At 38.0% G+C, this 18496-nt stretch overlaps 1 protein-coding gene across 1 annotated transcript in view; it reads left to right on the top strand.

Annotated features, from left to right (window-relative positions):
- Positions 1-14693, top strand: part of PTCHD4 (patched domain containing 4) — a 180195-nt gene extending 165502 nt beyond the window's left edge. Inside the window, exon 3 of the mRNA XM_045866999.1 lies at positions 13060-14693. Coding sequence (XP_045722955.1) covers positions 13060-14693 — 1634 coding nt within the window. The remainder of the gene's footprint in view (positions 1-13059) is intronic.
- Positions 14694-18496: the final 3803 nt, after the last annotated feature.

Genomic DNA, 18496 nt, shown 5'->3' with positions numbered 1-18496 from the left:
TTGTCTTAAATATTTGAAGTATGGGTATGTGGCAGAATAACTGGCACATATTTCTTTTTTGGGGGGGGTACAAAATTACTTTATTTGAAGAATGGTACAAATGAAAGAAGTTAAGTAGATGTTTTGCTACAACTTATAGAAAAGGTAAAGGTAACCCCAACATGCATGCACTGCCTTGGTGACCAGGGGAGTCACCCTTGTGGCTATGGGAAGACAGCCTAAGGCTTAGCTCTCACTATCACTGTTTCCCAAGGTGTGCTTGTCACAGAGATATTCTGCCATGCCAGATTCGGGAGCCCCCATCTTGCACAGGTTGGTTACGTGGTCACCCAATTCTTTGATGGCACATATTTCAAAGGATACAATTAGGAGCATATTTTGGAAATTTCAGGGTGACTGGTTTCAACTCTAAATATGGAAGAACTTTCCAAATTTCAGAAAGTATCTGGGCAGGTATTCACTTGTTGGGCTTGTAGAAAGAGAACACACATCGGGGGGAAAGCTGAGTGGGCTCTCATGTAGCATATGGTAGGTAAGTCTGTCATTAATATCTACTGATTAGTTGATCATTTTCTTTGAGATGTGTGCTCTTTTATTGAAGATTCCATACCACTGTTAATAGAATCTACCTCTTGAGAAATCTCAGAAGGCATCAAAGAGATAATAAATTTTACAACCCGCTGACATTCTGTCATCAGCTCTTTACTTAATATTTCTGGGCCCTGAATTATTGTCAGTTATTTATAAGTGAAAGTATTCTGGAAACAATAATGTGGATTTGGGTGGGGTTTTTTTATTTTTATAATTGCTAAAATAGCCCTCGAGTTTTCATACATCTCCATGTGCTAAAAACCTTCAGATTGTCTCCCTGAACTTTCTAATGGTCACAGAACCAAAAAATCATCCTTCCCTAGAGTCCAGTTGGTTGTTTTATAGTCATAGCAATCTGGGAGGGTTTCATTTGTTTCTTATTGTTTCTTGATGAATCTTTGCCTAATGGAAATGGGCAGGACAAAGTCCATAGGGATTATGATGATGGAAAGGAGTAAGATTTATCACAAGAGGTCAATAAGAGTTTCCTACAATTTTCAATCACTGAAGCTGTATTTAGTGGCCTGGCGTGTTGTCATGATTCATTGTCATTTCTATTTATAACTTCAAGAATGAAACAGAGCCATGTGCTGTAGTATATGAACACATAGCCTAAGCCCCAAAATGAACGTTCACCCATACATGAAAAATGATGGCTAATATTTACCAAGTGTTTAATATGTGCCAAGGACTATGGTAAACATTTTATGTGGGTTATTTAATTTATTATTTTAGCAACACTGCCAGGCAAGTGCTTGCATTCTCTTTTCTGCATGTGAGGAAACCAACATGGAGAGTATCCATGAAGGGATCCACTTAGGGAGTAATACAACTGAAGTTTGAACCTGGGCATGAACACAAGAACCTGTACTCAGGAGCCCCTCTACCAGGCTACAATCCACACCACCCACTGTCCTCTATCCCCTGCCTTTGTGAATTAACACCTTAACAAGAAAACGTTATCATAAGAATCAGAAAAGATATAACTCTTGTTTATAAATGTATGCTATGATGAAGCCGAGCTAAACTGTGGACCACTAAAAGTGGAAAAGGGACTAGCAAATATGGTGAGAAGCAGGCCTTCTCAACTGAAAAGGAAGTCTGTATTCATCAGGGATACTAAAATAACACCAGTCCTGTCTCTTCGAGGACCTTCTGGAAATGGTCTCCTTGCCCTCCGAACTGATGGAACTCAGCCGTCCCAGCATCTCTGCTGTGTTCTCCTGGAGGTGCTTGTGGTTTCCTCTGTGAGTCACAGAAACACACAGTGGCTGGAAAGCTCCCTTTGAGTTTCCCTCCTGCTAAAGGAGAGCAACTCTATTAGCTTATTCTGAATAAGAACACTCACGTAAGGAAGGTCACAATTAGTTGAATCCAGTTAACTAAAATCCTTTATTAATCAGGATTTTTCCACAATTAACTTCTAAGGACCAAAAAAAAAAGGCAAATTTCAAAATAAGAATCAGAGAAGAAAACTTGTAAACATTGCTCTAGGCCTGGTACACATTCATCCAAACTCCCACACTTCTACAACTATATAATAGTATTCAGTAATAGCTAGCATTTGCGGGAGCACTCACTGTGCGCCAGATATTTGTACTAAGGGATCCATGTGTCTGTTTTTCCTTTAACATGGCAATCCTTTGAAGCAAATACTGTTATTCTCCCTATTTTACAGATTGCCAAATCCAGCCACGGAGTTCATTTGCTCAAGGTCATACACTTAATTGATGGTAGTGAGGAAGCGTAAGCCCACAGAATGCAAAACTTAACCAATATGCCATATTGCCTCCTGATTTTCTGTGCATAATATAACGATGACTCAGAAGAGTATTATTCAATAAATAATAATAGCTCCTTCATTGAGTGCTTCCTGTATTCCAGGCACTGCTGTAGGCACATTGTAACTATTATCTCATTTAATATTCACATTAACCCCTTAAAATAGGTACCATTTTTACCCCCATTTTTTAGGAAAGTGAGGCACATAGAGGTTAAAATAATTCATTTTCTCCACATCACACATCACAGTTATAGAGCCAGAACAAGAACCAAAATGTGTTACTCCAGAGTACATCCTTTTAATTGCTACACTTTTTGCTTTTTCTTCTTCCCTTCTTCCTTTCTTCTTTTCTTCCTTCCGGACAGGACACAGAAGAGGAATATAAGTCTAATGCATTTTAGAAAGATCTCCAATAAAGTTAATCAACCAATAAAAAGGAAGTTCTGGTTGATTAATGTAATGACTATTCAAATGATCTAATTCCTGAGCTTTCTGGTTAATTGAGTTTCCACTGGCTTTAGGCCATTCTGTTCAGAGAGAAATTCCAGCCCATGGGATGTTTTTAATTCATCTTCATTGGTAAAAAGGCAGCAAAACACTCAAGGATGCTCCCAGAAAACTTACCCTCTGAAGCATTATCAAGCATTCATGCTACAACTTTGAAGACTTCTTTTGAACAATATTTATTAGGAAAACTAAAACTATGCAAAATTTAACTTTGCTAAGTAAGATTACTTCCACATCAAACGTGTTTCCCAGTGATTGAATCAGACATTTTAAAAGCATTCTCCAGATCTCGGTGTTACAGAAATCTTAATTTATCATTACTTTTACTCTTTATAGGATAAAAGATTCCCAAAGCTTGTAATTAATGAACTGCTAAATTCAGGCATATGGACATGATGTAGTTTTCAAGTGTGACAAATGGGAATTATCAAACTTCAGAAGGATGACATTCCACCATATTTTCCTAATGGGAGGCACTTGGGAAATGTCCTTCAAATGAATTAATTCTTCTAATTCTTTTTCTTTAAATGTCTTTACCTCAATAAATACCGTATCTTAATTTTCATTCATTCCTACAAATTTTTGTTATTTATTATTTTCTTCTTTTATATGATCCCTTATTCTAGGTCTTGATTTTTTTAAGCATAAGCTCGTGCTTAATTTATAAACTGCAAATCCACTTCTCGCATGAATTTTAAGATTTTCAGCCTGATCACCCATTCTTCCATTAATTGCTCTTTTTTGCTTCAAAAAATGACGTCTTCGTTCCACATGGCTCCTCCTCATTTTCCCTATGTTAATATCTATGTTATCTTCCTCTCAGAACATCTTCCCACTTCTCATATGGCCAACTGGCACCTGTTCTTTTTTTCCACTGATAAAGCAACCAAGATATTTCTTCCACCTGGAGGCCATCCCTTTGTTTGGAAATACAAGTCTGCGGGGCTTAAGTCTGACTCAGTGCTCCCGCTCTAAGTCCTATAACAACAAAAGTTTTAATTTCTTTTGTTTTCCAAAAATACTTATTTATAATAAAATGCCACTGCCCTCCAGCCAAAGACCACCAGGAGTACTACTATAGTTGAACAAATTTGGGTTAACTGACTCATTACATTGAGGAAGAACACACACCATTGGGGACCGTGGAGCAATACAGCACTAAGGTATTAGAATGGACTTATATGATTTTTGCAAGTGTTAGGTGGTTTGGAAGAGGGTTCAAAGCAGCATGGCTGGTTACTGTCAAGAAGAGAGGATAATTCAATGATCAGTTATCTTAATAATTTTTATACCTAGAAAGCCAGAACACCAGACTTAAGACCAGGAGATCAAGACTAAACTGTGATTGGTAAAAGAAATGGCAATCACTCCTACCGTTCTTGATATCAGAGAATGTTTGGTTCATTTTATGTTTTGTTGTGTTTCACTTATATTTGGTCATAATTATGGAATGGTCTTCTTTTGTCTCAATACATCCCGGTCACAGACTGGTCTTCCATGATGCAGTTCTGCCAGGCTGTCTGGGGTCAACAGGATAGCACTAAGCCCAGCTGTGGGTGCCAGACCAGCTCCTGGCAATACCCGAGGCCAACTTGACAGCACCCAACTGTCAGGGCTGCTTTTCTAAAAACAATGTTTATTCATTTCAGAGAACCTGAAAGACATGAAAAGCATTGACAAAAAAACAAATAGCTTGCTCATAGTATTTTTTTCCCCTGAATGGGAATACCAGAGAAAGGGAGAGGACAGGAAAGCAGGCCACCATATGTGTGCTGGCCCTGCAGGGATGTTTCATCTTTTGGCAGCACTGAGGCTCCGCAGCAAGGAAATCTAAAAAGAGAGCACCGGGGATCCCCCTCAAAAGTCAACTCAGCTGTGGTGGTAAAGATAGCGGTAAACAAGCTGCATTTAGAAGGTGGCATTCCAAGTCAAATGATTTGGAATGTTCTGGATGCAAACATCCTGCAGTTGCCCAGCACTGAATTTTTCCATTCAATATAGCACCTACTGTGTGCCAAACACATATGTTAACTTATCTAAAACTCATAACAATCCTATAAGGTAGGCCCCATTGTTATCTCATTGCAGATGAGGAAACTGAAACATGGAATGTTTAAAAAAAATAATCTTCTCAAGGTCACAGAGCTAGGAAGAAAGAAACCTGGGATTTAAACTCAAGCAATCTGGGGGCGCCTGGGTGGCTCAGTTGGTTAAACATCTGACTCTTGATTTTGGCTCAGGTCATGATCTCAGGGTCCTGGATTTGAGCCCCATGTCAGGCTCTGTGCTTAGCCGTTCAGTGGAGAGTCTGCTTCGGGATTCTCTCTGTCCCTCTGCCCCTCCACCTGCTCCCCCGCACTCACTCTCACTCTCTCTTTCTCAAATAAATATATAAATCTTTAAGAAATAAACAAATAAACTCAAGCAATCTGGCTCTGGGGATGTGCTACTAACCACAATATCAAATCATGTTACTTACCTAGTTTTGCCCACTTTGAGTATTAAAGCCTTAGCGGCAATAGTCACCAGGTTTTAGAACATACATGTGTATATGAGGAAACACACATACATACTAGATTTTTTAATTTAACTTCACGTAGAACTACAGAATAAATTAGCAAAAATGATGGAATACAACTCTGGAGTGAAGCTATCTGCCATTTTCTATACATTAAGATATGTATAAAATACACGTCACTGAAAACCATACAATGAGAATCTGATACTAAATTCCATTTTTTTCTTCTTAGGGACTTAATGAAATCCTCTAACCTCCTGCTAAGTGCTGAGAGATGAGTGTCTGTGCAGATTCATTCTGAATTCCTCTTTTCATTGCAATATGCCGCCTCTTTACCCTGCGGTTGAGCCTCCTTCATTCTGTACTGGGATGGGAAAGTTTCAAGAGAAGTCCCTTCCTGCTTCAGGGTGATATGAAGCTAGACCCTCCCCTCATTGCACAATACCATCACAGTTTCAGGTAAAACCATCCAATATGCCTCTGGCAACAGTGGCTTAGAAATTCCTGTTGAATAACTACCTACCCTATGTCTTTGAGGCTCTATAGGTATCAAAAGGCAAAAGCCTTGGCCATTTTTATGAATAGAGCTTGATAACCACCTATTTATTCTAGATGAGAGTTGATTAAAAGTAGTTAGTCTACAAATACACACTGATCACCACCTCTAGGTGAGACACCATGGGGATGGATATTAAAGAGGGCACGTTCTGCATGGAGCACTGGGTGTTATCCACAAACAATGAATCATGGAACACTACATCAAAAACTAATGATGTAATGTATGGTGACTAACATAACAATAAAAAATTTTTTAAAAATCTATCTCTTGGGTAGAAGGGGTACCCTGTAGATTCACCTCTATCCTGCCAAATAACAATTTAGAACAAGCTTTTTAATTTCATATTCCATTCCTCACAGACATTTATAATGCTGAACTAGCCAAATTAATTAATTATATGCTAATTTTACAATTGAACATCACTGATATCTATCACCAGCTCTGCCATAGAATCACTGGGTAACACTCAGGAAATGCCCTTCTCAGTAAAATGAGGAAAATTCTATGTCACAGACTCTTAATGCTAAATATGGAGCTGTTAGTAATAATCATTGCAAGAACAACTAAAAATACCTTTAAGACTAGACACAGATCACAACCAATTCAATTCCACAAACATTTATTGAGCACCAGTAAGTGTCAAATAATTGAAATACAAAAATGGAAATGACAGTGCCTACCCTAGACAGTGAGGACCTTACAGACTTACATAAAAAACATCACACCAATGGATAATTTTAGTTGTGTGTAGTAGTAAGCGCTACCATATGTGTTGGAACATAGAGAGGCTTCTAAGCAGCTGAGTTAGGGATGAAGAGGGCAAGCAGAAGGTATTAGAGATGAGATCATCTTTGAGTGGCATCTTTAAAATAGAAGCAGGAACAGCCAACTAAACAGAAGAAACAATGGATAAGGATCCCGTATAATGCTGAACAAGTGAACGGTAACTCAAAATGTTGATTCAATATCCAGATTTTGTTGTTGTTGTTGTTGTTGTTGGTAGCTGCTTTACTGGTTCAGTTGACTGAATTTTATTTTTTTATTCTTTCTTCATTCATTTGATTGATATGGGTAAGTCACATAGCCTAAGAGCCCAGTAGAAAATCAAAATACTCTTCCACCTGAGCTCAAGGGTGATTTCCACAAACACAATTAATGAAAGCATAGCTAACCAAAGCGGAAATAAATGCTCAGAGAAAGTAAAAGGATTTCTCCAGAGCAGGTCGTAAGAAGGAATATTATTTTTACCTTTATTTCTTATGTCACTGAAACAGGAGATGTCAAGCTTTCATGATTTGCTGAAGTCTTGACATATTCAAGTATAAATGGAGGTTCACTAGGACATCTTCTCAAGGCAAATGAGTGTTTATTAGAGCAATATATCAAGAGAAGCCCAGTAGGGAGTACTAATTGAATCAGTAACAATTAGGTCTGATTTGATTTAATCCTTGTTAAACATTTTTTTTTTGTTTTTGTTTTTGTTTGTTTTTTTTTTGAATTCTGGTTTGGGAGAGATTGGGTTTTGGATTAAAATGGCAACTGTAAAATTTATATTCCATTCACAGATGAACAACATCGCTTTGAAGGAAGTCACTCTAGGCCTAACCATGTCACCAGAATTTTCCTACAGCACCGTAGGTGCAATCACAGTGTGAAGTTCACACTGGAATACAGGACTTTAGAGAAATGTTAAGTGTGGGAAGGAATCTGTTCTCAGAGATCTATCTTACTTTAGAAGTCCTCTTTAGTTGTAAAGTGATTGCTTCAGAATCAAATGGAATTATAACCAGTTCTGAATATTATTCAGCTCATTTAGGACAGAAATCAGTTTTGTTTGATAACAAAAATACATGCTTTTAAATTTTAACCATTTAAGATTTTCCCACTGGTTGACCTGCAATGCCATGACCAAAAGAAGAATCCATATAATCTTCATTTTTTCCATATTTATCCATTGTAAATAACAGCACTTGTTAAATTATTGTTAAATAGAATATATTAGCCAGATGTCACATAAGTTTTGCTTGTTATTGAACAGTGCTTCCATTTGCTTTCATTTGGAAAAAGGTCTCTCAACATCCCTGAAGACTTTTAGAATATTCAGTACACACACATACCCACACAAATCTTTTAATTTTGATTCCTTTCCCACATTGAATTTTTCTCCCAGTTCCAACTGTGTCCAAAGCATTTTTACTCCTAAGAGTTCCCTTTCTATTCCTTCGTGAAACTTCGAGAAAGATTAGTTATCCAATAATGTCCCAGTTGAGCCATTTATTATGGCATTCTAATATAGTTTGCAAATATATATTAATATAATGGAAGGAAATCATGATCAAAGTTTGGCAGTCATCTTCTGGAATATTAAATGCATATTTCCAACAATGGCCTAACCTGCTACACCAAACAAGCTAATCTCTGCTCAGAGAAAAAATATCAATTATAAATATGAAAGCCACAACTACCTCCTCTTAATTTACAGATAAATTTATGCCTTAATTCAGGTTATTCCATCAGTCTAGACTGCATCATCCCCTGCCTATAGGAAACTTGTAGCACTTTCCTTGATCCCTCAGAAAGAACTAAGTGTCTTTTCACAGCCTGTACCATTCATCTCTACTTAGAAAGGATGCAATTATTCTTTATATGTCAGCTAACTGCTGACATATATGTGTCTCACCAGTCAGCAATTTGAACAGAGTTGTTCATAAGACAAACTGAGGCCTTAGGTAAGGATTAAGGATTTTGGTAGAAATGGGACAGAAGCAAAGAACTGAACTCTCCCAAAGGACCAAGGAGAGAATATAATGGAATCAATTCAGGTCATTGTTCAGTGAGGCAAGTCACACTCATACGTGTTCTATAATCATCCTCTAAGATGGTGGGTCACTTCCTTTTGGGTGAATACCAATGTCTTGATTTCAGGTGTCTTGTCTGAATTGGAATAGGACCCTCAGTAATAGTGAAAAAGAGTGCATATACCCTTCTAAAAAGGTATGGTAGAAAGGGCTTTTTTCAAGTGAGCAGATATTAAAAACATGGTATCAGCCTCAGAATGGAAACCAAAGTAAAAAGCAAGAAACCTAGAGAGAAAATACTGCAGAGGTTAGAAAGCAGGTTCTCCGTGGTTGATGAGAGCCAATTGACCATCAGCAAGAGAAATCCCAAATTCTAATATCTCCTTACAGGAGCTCTGTTTCATGAAATAATTAAGTAGTTACTAATCTGGATGGATGGATGGATGGATGGGTGGATGGATGGATGGATGGATAAGTTTAATACATACATACAAAATTGAAAGAAATACACAAAATTGTTAACAGCAATTATCTGTGTTGTAGGACTATGAAATAATTTTTCACCATTATTTTTTCCATCTTTCCAAAATTTTTGATGGAAATATGTCCTGTTTTTATAGCCAGAAAAAGGTGATTCAAATATGTGTGTATGTGTGCACATGCAGGCTATCTTTTTTTCTCTTGACTACACCAGTAATTCTCAATTGGGGGCAATTTATCCCACAGTCAGCATTTGGCAATGTCTGGAGACATACATATTTGGTAGTCACAACTGTGGAGCATGCTACTGGCATTCAGTTAGTAGAAGACAGGAACACTTGTGAACACCCTATGGGACTGCTTCTAAAATTCGTATATATTAGAAGCTATAATCTCTGTCTCAGAATTACCCAAGTAAAAATGGCCTTCTGGTCTGACCGATATTGGAAAATATTGTGTTTCTTGTTTACCTTTATGTTTTTTATGTTGACTAGTATGGGTCCTTGTGTATAACAAATCAAAATACATATTTGTGTTGAATTGAATTAAAAGTGTATAACTTCTGGAGATATAAAAATGCATAATAAATTTTAGAAAAAGTAATTAAAAGATACATTTTTTCAACCCATCTAGAATCAAGAATTGATTGAATTCAATTAGAGATTAGTGGGCATCTTCTGGGCATCTAGCACTTTGCCAGATGTTCTGCAGAGTATAAGAGTAACATAAAATGTATTCCCTGACCTTGAAGAATTTGCAATCTAACCAAAGAAATAGAACATATCCTAAGAAAACCATTTTGTTCCAGAGCAAAAGAGCACATGGTTGTGTGCCAAAATGAGTAACTAATTAGGGCAGTAAGACCTTAGGAACAGAAAAAAAAATCAATATGTCTGGAATTGTCAGAGATGGCTTCCCGGCCAATTAGAGAATTGAGCTGATGCTTAACACCCGGATGGACAGAATTTCCATGTGACCAGCAATGAGAAGAAGGTATTGTAAGGCAGAGAAAATAGCGTGAATAAAACTAAGAAGATAACACTGATCATGGGCAGGTTCTTGGGGAGAGGAAAGACCACCGTCGATGCAGCAGGTAATAGATCTGAACTGCTAGGAATTAGCTAGATTATGGTGAGAATCAAATGAGTGAATATCTGTAGGAATGGACTGTAAAATATCTAAACCTATGAATGGGATAAAATATGCCCTCTCCAAAGTTTGGAAATTATGTGTTCAGTCTTCATCACACTTAGAGTGGTTATTTAACTTCATACAGTTTAGCATCAACTTCCCACACAGACCTTTGTACTATATAAAGCAACAATCTGGCCTACATAGTGTACCTACTATTCCATAAAAGTGACCATTAGCAAAGGAAAGCCAAATTTAGCTGCAGCCCCACGTAGCCTTTTCCCTCCTTATAACTACAAAGACAGCAAGAGTGCTCATTTCAGAAGAGAAGTGCTCTAATTAAAGAATTATTTTAATTACTTCAGCTAATATCCTAATATGTTTTTGTCAAGGGAATGAAAGAACAAGTATTCTGTTTGGTCAAGGAGTCTTGCAGAAGATAAAAATGAAGAATTAATGTTAAGAATCATTAGACTCAAAAAAATAATCATTAGACTTAATACACATATATGTTGAGCTAGTAATTAAATGCAAGAAGTAATAGATCATTGCCTCCAAAACACACACACACAAAAAAAACTTACCTTATACTTAAATGCAATTTGCCTAACCTTTTCTACTTGCTAGGATAAACACCTTTTCTGACTGGGGACTCAGAAGAGAGAACTTTGGAGACTCAATAGGCTTTATATTTAGGATAAGAAGAACTCCAATACAGTAACAATTAATAATTAATAAAAATTCCCATGATAGGTGAACCCATGTATCTTTGAAGTCAAATATTAGCATTATATATATTTAAACTTCATAAAAAAAGGTTTCAGTAATGTTAACTCACCTACAAAACTTTGTTGGTTAGGAATAGGTTCAGCTGCATGTAATAACCTTACTTACAGTGGCTTAGACAAATGGAGATTTGGCTCTCTTTAAAGAGACTTAGAGAGGATGATAGACCATGGCTCTTATTGGTGGCTCCATGATGCCATTTAGGGCAAAGTTCCTTCTGGTTTTCAAATAAGCATCCTTAGGTGACTATCAGTTACATTACCCAGAAATATGTCACATGAGTCACCTCTAGTTGAAAGGTAGGCTGAGAAATAGTTTTTAATTGTGCCCATTGCAGTCCCAAATAAAAGTAACAAAGAAGGGGGAAAATTATGTAGGTCAATTAGCAACCCTATCAACATCACAAAATCAGTGATTATAATAAGACCCCAGCCATTATAATATGTTTGTTAAAGCATTACTGAGTGAATTGCTCCAATATCTAGGTGCCACACGAAGTCCATTTTCCAAGTTTTCTTGAACTAGGTCATTTTGTGCCTTTAAGCTACATTTTTTTTCTAATGGGTTTCTTGGAGAAGAGCCCAAACAGCTTGCATCCATTCATAGAAAAGGTTTGTGTGTAGTATTGCTTTGCCTACAAGGGCAAGAGTGATCTATGAAGATTTTCACTCAGAAAGTTACCAATTGATACATTGTGGATGGTAATTGACAGAGCTAATTCAGGGAAGTGAAAAGAGGGAAATTGAAGATAATGGAATAATACCTTTGCTTTCCCAGCTGCTTTCTGCTTTTGCTGATAAGGAAGCAAGTGGTAGTATCTTAAAAGCTGTTAAGTTCCTGGGGCAGGGGGAAAAGTTCAGTATCTAACTGTATCTGGTACATAGCAGGTGCTAAAGTAATATTTGTTGAATGAAGCTTTTGCTTATTTACCCTTATTAAAGAGTGCACAGAAGTTGATTAAGAAGAACCATTCATTCCCCATCCACTTTTATGAAGCAAATGTTAGTCAGCATCCATACTGTGTGAATAAAAGCTCTGTGAGGAGCCCAAAGAAAATGCTTGCTGTGATCTCTCACCCTGAAGGTTTTGCCTGGTCTTTTATGTGACCTGGCGGATTTTTTTCAACTCACATCCAATGTTAATTAATCATATCTATAGGAATTGGTTCCTAAGCCACTTGGCTACCAAGTGGATTATTAACCTTCTAAAATCAATATAAAGTGATTTTTAAGTGTTTAAAATCATCTTATGATTTTCTAAATCAGCATGTAAGTCAGCTTAAAATGGAGGTTCGGGACTATCAGTCAATGCCTCAGTTGATCAAGCACTCAACTGGTGTTAAGGAGCATTTGAAAATGCATGAATAGGGGTGCCTGGGTGGCTCAGTTGGTTAAGCGACTGCCTTCGGCTCAGGTCGTGATCCTGGAGTCCCGGGATCGAGTCCCACATCGGGCTCCCTGTTCAGCGGGGGATCTGCTTCCCCCTCTGCCCTCTTCCCTCTCGTGCTCTCTGTCTCTCATTCTCTCTCTCTCTCAAATAAATAAATAAAATCTTAAAAAAAAAAAAAAGGAAATGCATGAATAACAGCCCCTACCATTCACAACTTATGACCCACTTAGGGAGACAACGTGTGCAGGGGGAGAAAAAAAATCACACCATGTCAATTTTATTTACGACTTGTCGAATTAATAAGACAGACAACACAGATTTCGTTTTACCCAGAAGACCAATTAATTTGGACTTTGCTAAAGTGGATACACGGACTAAATATATCCCCTTGTGTAACTCAAATTTTGAGACCCTGATAGGAGGCTCATAGCATTTTGCAGATTGGAGTCTAAAGCACTGCTTAGCATAGATAACGGATAATAAAACGATTATTCTCTTTCTTTTTTTAAAAAACTAGGTCATGGAACTAAAGGAGTGTTTGAGCTTCTGTCTGGATGGCGGAGAACGAGAGAGAATTTACCCTTCAAAGACAGGGTAGCAGATGCTTATTCTGATGTGATGGTCACCTATACCATGACCAGCTCCTTGTACTTCATTACGTTTGGCATGGGTGCCAGCCCATTCACAAACATAGAGGCTGTGAAGGTCTTCTGTCAGAACATGTGTGTCTCCATTCTGTTGAACTACTTCTACGTTTTCTCCTTCTTTGGCTCCTGTCTGGTCTTCGCGGGCCAACTGGAGCAAAACCGCTACCACAGCATCTTCTGCTGTAAGATCCCCTCTGCGGAATACCTGGACCGCAAACCTGTGTGGTTCCAGACCGTGATGAGTGATGGGCATCAACAGACATCCCACCACGAGACGAACCCCTACCAGCACCATTTTATTCAGCATTTCCTCCGGGAACATTACAATGAATGGATTACCAATATCTACGTGAAGCCATTTGTTGTCATCCTCTATCTCATCTACGCCTCCTTCTCCTTCATGGGGTGCTTGCAGATCAGTGACAGAGCCAACATCATCAATCTACTAGCCAGTGACTCCCCAAGCATTTCCTATGCCATGGTTCAGCAGAAATATTTCAGCAACTACAGCCCAGTGATAGGATTCTACATCTACGAGCCCCTGGAGTACTGGAACAGCAGCGTCCAGGAGGATCTACGGAGACTCTGCAGTGGGTTCACTGCAGTGTCCTGGGTGGAGCAGTATTACCAGTTCCTGAAAGTTAGCAACATCAGTGCCAATAACAAGAGTGACTTTATCAGTGTCCTACAAAGTTCATTTTTAAAAAAGCCAGAATTCCAGCATTTTCGAAATGATATCATCTTCTCCAAGGCAGGGGATGAAAACAACATTATTGCTTCTCGCTTGTATCTGGTGGCCAGGACTAGCAGAGACAAGCAGAAGGAAGTCATAGAAGTGTTGGAAAAATTGAGGCCCCTGTCCCTATCAAAGAGCATCCGATTTATTGTGTTCAACCCCTCCTTTGTGTTCATGGATCATTATGGCTTGTCTGTCACGGTGCCTGTTCTGATTGCAGGCTTTGGTGTTCTCCTGGTGTTAATCCTGACTTTTTTCCTAGTGATCCACCCTCTGGGAAACTTCTGGCTAATTCTTAGTGTCACCTCAATTGAGCTGGGCGTTCTGGGCTTAATGACATTATGGAACGTCGACATGGATTGCATTTCTATCTTGTGCCTTATCTACACTTTAAACTTTGCCATTGACCACTGTGCACCACTGCTTTACACATTTGTATTAGCAACTGAGCACACCCGAACACAATGTATAAAAAGCTCCCTACAAGAGCATGGGACAGCCATTTTGCAAAATGTTACTTCTTTTCTTATTGGGTTGGTCCCCCTCCTATTTGTGCCTTCGAACCTGACCTTCACACTGTTCAAATGCTTGCTGCTCACTGGGGGTTGCACACTTCTGCACTGTTTTGTTATCTTACCTGTGTTCCTAACCTTCTTCCCCCCTTCCAAAAAGCACCACAAGAAAAAGAAACGCGCCAAACGAAAGGAGAGAGAGGAAATTGAATGCATAGAAATCCAAGAGAACCCTGATCATGTCACCACAGTCTGAAGGGTGTAGACAAATGGATTATTTTTCTTTTCCAGTATTGCACAACGATGCAGGGAGAGTAAAGCTCAGACCTCAGCTGCTTGGGCTGGCCAGGGGTAACAAGGAAAGTCAGATCAAGAGTGAATTGTTCATGACACATCAAGGTGTCTGCTTCTTGGGGGGGGGAAGAGAGAATCAAAGAAGAGGGAAATGTTATTTGCAACCTTGTTCTCCACTAAAGATAAGTTTGTCGATGTGATTTTAGAGCTCTTCCAAGGAATGGACGAATCAATGGAGTGTTGAAAGCCAAAAGATCTAACCACTTTCAAAAATAAAATGCTTAAGAAAGAGGGAGAGGAGAGGAAAGGGGGCCTCTACATAGGGAAAGTGAGAGGAAATGTCAAAATTGCCATGACACTTTTCTTATCTGTGTTTTGAAAAGGTTGGTCAAAGGAAACCTATGCACTTGAGAAGTACATATTTAATCCCGTCTAAACCAAAGGACTTCCCAATCCATTTTATGTGTACATATATATGTATATATGCCATATATACATATACTTAGATTTGTCCTTAGTGTACACTGATGTTTGTGTGGAAGACAGTGTCCATTTGCAGATGGGCTGACCTTTCTCTAGAAAGCCAAATCAGCCTTACCTAAATATAGATGCATTAATGGCAATTCAAAATCAACTCATGTTTCAGCATCAAGAGATGTGTGAGAAGCAAAATAAACAGAGATGTGAGTCCATTAGACTCTACATATAATGTCAGTCTTTGAGATTCTTGCTTTAGATGACCTAGCAAAAAACACAAAATGCATTTAAACCAATTATCACATGGACAAGGGTTAAAATTTCATGTTGGAGCTTAACAGTTGATAAGGCTTTTCATTGGCATTGAATGGTTCTCTATATTTGGGAAGGCTGATTTGGCTACTTTCAGAGAGCTTACCGACTGCAAATGAGCATTTTATACATATTGTCCAATACATGTGTGTATAAGGGTACACGTGTGTGTGTGTGCATGTGTGTGTGTGAGAGAGAGAGAGTTGGGGTATACCATAGTTATAGTGCTCTCATTTTAGATGATGAAAATATACTGCCATGGAATATAATTAACACAGGAGAAAGGAGATCTAACTAGGAAGCGTTTGTAGAATGAAACAATAAATGGATCATCACCACTCATCACGCGCCATCAACTGGTTCTTAGTGTAAGGAAAATATTCTAATTCTATAAAGTCTAGTGTGCTCCTTGCGTTAATATTTGGCACATTGACCCAGGCCATGATCACTATAGTAGTGGTCACTCTAACTACTGCAATATTGTTTTGTAGCTTCTTGCAATATCATCATTCTTGTTACCTGGAAAGTGCTCCTCAGTTGGCCCACCGCCTAGGGTGTCTGTAGCTGTCCACAGGTGACATATTAACTGTAACTGCTGCTGAATGCTCTCTCAGAAAAAGTAGTGAGGTAAATGTTTTCATTGAGTTAACGTTTCAATCTGCTCCCCAGCAGATAGACTTAGTCTGTTGGGTGCTTACTTGGATTAATGCTGTGTTTCCTGTCACAGAAAATTACTAGAAAATGCCTTTTCCCATGCCAAGCAGTAAAATAAGTTAATTTTCAGGTAGAACTGAACAAATGTCCAGTGATTCTAAAATCTTTTAGTAAGCTCTTTTACCTGGAAGAGAGCTACTATTTCCCACCAACTTTGGTTGTATATTTTAATTGAATTTAAAATATTAAAATCTGGGAAAACGAAAAAACCTCTTGGACTCCATTAAGTTCAGAAAAGAGATACAAAACATACCATTCTGGTTGCAGTCTTTGGAAATGAAGTTGGTAGATTAAGAAATGACAAAACAACAAAACTAGTGTACTTTTCCAAATAAAGAGTTTACCAGGATATTAAGGGAAAGAACGGTCTCTCTAAAATGAAAATCGTTTAACCAAATTTTATTTTATCAAATGAAGTTTGTTTTGTCCTACCTTGAGGTTACTGAGTTTCTATTAAAAATGATTCATGTCTTCGCAACTGTGTTCGTATGGGCAGAGTATCAATTGATCAAGTATGGAAAATAATTGCGATAAACATATAGTTATTGTTCTCACATTATTTGTTAAATTCATGTCACAGATAACCCTAACCTGGATGACTCTGCTAGAATGAAATGGTATTTGACCCTAGTAGACCTACAGATCATGATCTCATATCTGAAGTAGAAGTTTCTAAAGAGTTGGGTTTTGGGGGAAGGGAGGAGGATTCTTCTTTCATAGTTTACTCACCATTTGTGAAGATTTGTTTTACATCCCTTTCAAAAGATGGCGGTAATCAGCTGAGAAGTTCCATTAACTATTACTCCATTTCTTTCTGAGGTATGCCATTCTCCATTCATTTATCAAGTTTTAAAAAGCTTGCCTATTTGGGTCATTTTTTTTTCTTGATTACTTTAGACAATTCCACATACAAAGAAGATTGGCAGGCTGATTTATAAAGAAAGAATCAAGCATGCCAGTTGCCAAATACATATGAGGATGGTGGCATAGACTGCCAAGCCACCAGGGCAGTTCCAATACCGTACTTCCATCTAGACAGTCTCTTTTTGGATGAGGGAAAACAGTTCTTTGTTAGGTTCTGACTTCAAGGACCAAAGTGAGTAAAATAAATGTGAATTTCCCATTGTTCAAGTGACTAGAGGGGTGGAAATTTGTAAGGGACATTATCTTTTCCAGGACACCACAGTACTCTTTAGTGAACTGTAGTAATAATTTCTTGAAATGGAATTTCTTATTCTGGAAGAGCTCATTTACCACCCAAAATGCCCCAACTCAGTCCTAGGAAGTAATTGAAACCTGGAAAGAATCTAACTAAGCATCATCTGACCTCCCAAACTCAGATATTTGCATTTCCAAAAATCCAGTTACTAAATGCCAAGATACATCTTAACATATGAGATCATGATTTGCAGGTAATGCCCAACCTCTGCCTTTTTTGGTAGCTTATGTGCAACTCTCCCTAGTTTTTCAAGTTTACTGCCATCGTTTTGTCCATTTGTGAAAGACTGATGGTGTTCAAACTGGGAACGTACCTACTGCTAGAAGATGACCAATCAACTCCTGGAAGAAAAGAACCTGTGGGAAGTATCTCATCTATGTAGAATATTGTATTTTGCTGAAATGTGTTTTTCCCTTAAAGAGAGAGATTTCAAAAGTTTGTGTAAAAAAAAAAAAAAAAACCTTTTCTGAATTTAAACTGCAATGTGAATTTGTTTTCTTCCATCAGAATACAAATTTGAAGTAGAAAGTGCCATAAGAACTCCACTCTCCATGATGGTTAATAAGCTCCAAAGAGGTACTCACCTAAATTATGGAAAGATTTGGTTAATCCAGACCATGCCTAACTTTTTTTACTGAAAGTTGTGCTTAAATGTCATCCCATGAATTCTTCCAGGGATAGTGAACCTCTCTGACAGTTGTGCATGAATATTCTATGAAAGAATTATTCTTCACCCTGTGAATGTTCCTTTCCCATTTGATCCCTATTTGTTTTCACAGAATTTGGGGTTTACCTTGCGAGGTTAGAAGAATTCTGACAAATGAAGCTCCTATGATGCTAGAATAGCCATTCTTGAATGTTGAATTTGAGAGGGTGAGAGCTTTGTCCATTTTGTAATTACCCATGCACTTTCCCATAATAATCCTCTAATCCTTCCAGGCTTGTGGTTAGAGCTAGGGATAACTATTGCCATTCAGAATTACATGTATTTTTATAAGTTGACTGTAACTACCATAATTACAGTCACATATTTTTATAACCAA

The sequence above is a fragment of the Mirounga angustirostris genome, unplaced genomic scaffold (genome assembly GCF_029215605.1).
Source record: "Mirounga angustirostris isolate CCGP_5_RB_7025 unplaced genomic scaffold, mMirAng1.0.hap1 SCAF_8, whole genome shotgun sequence".
In the NCBI taxonomy this organism is placed as follows: Eukaryota; Metazoa; Chordata; class Mammalia; order Carnivora; family Phocidae; genus Mirounga; species Mirounga angustirostris.
Note: the sequence above shows the minus strand (reverse complement) of the source record. Positions and strands in the feature narration are given on the sequence as shown.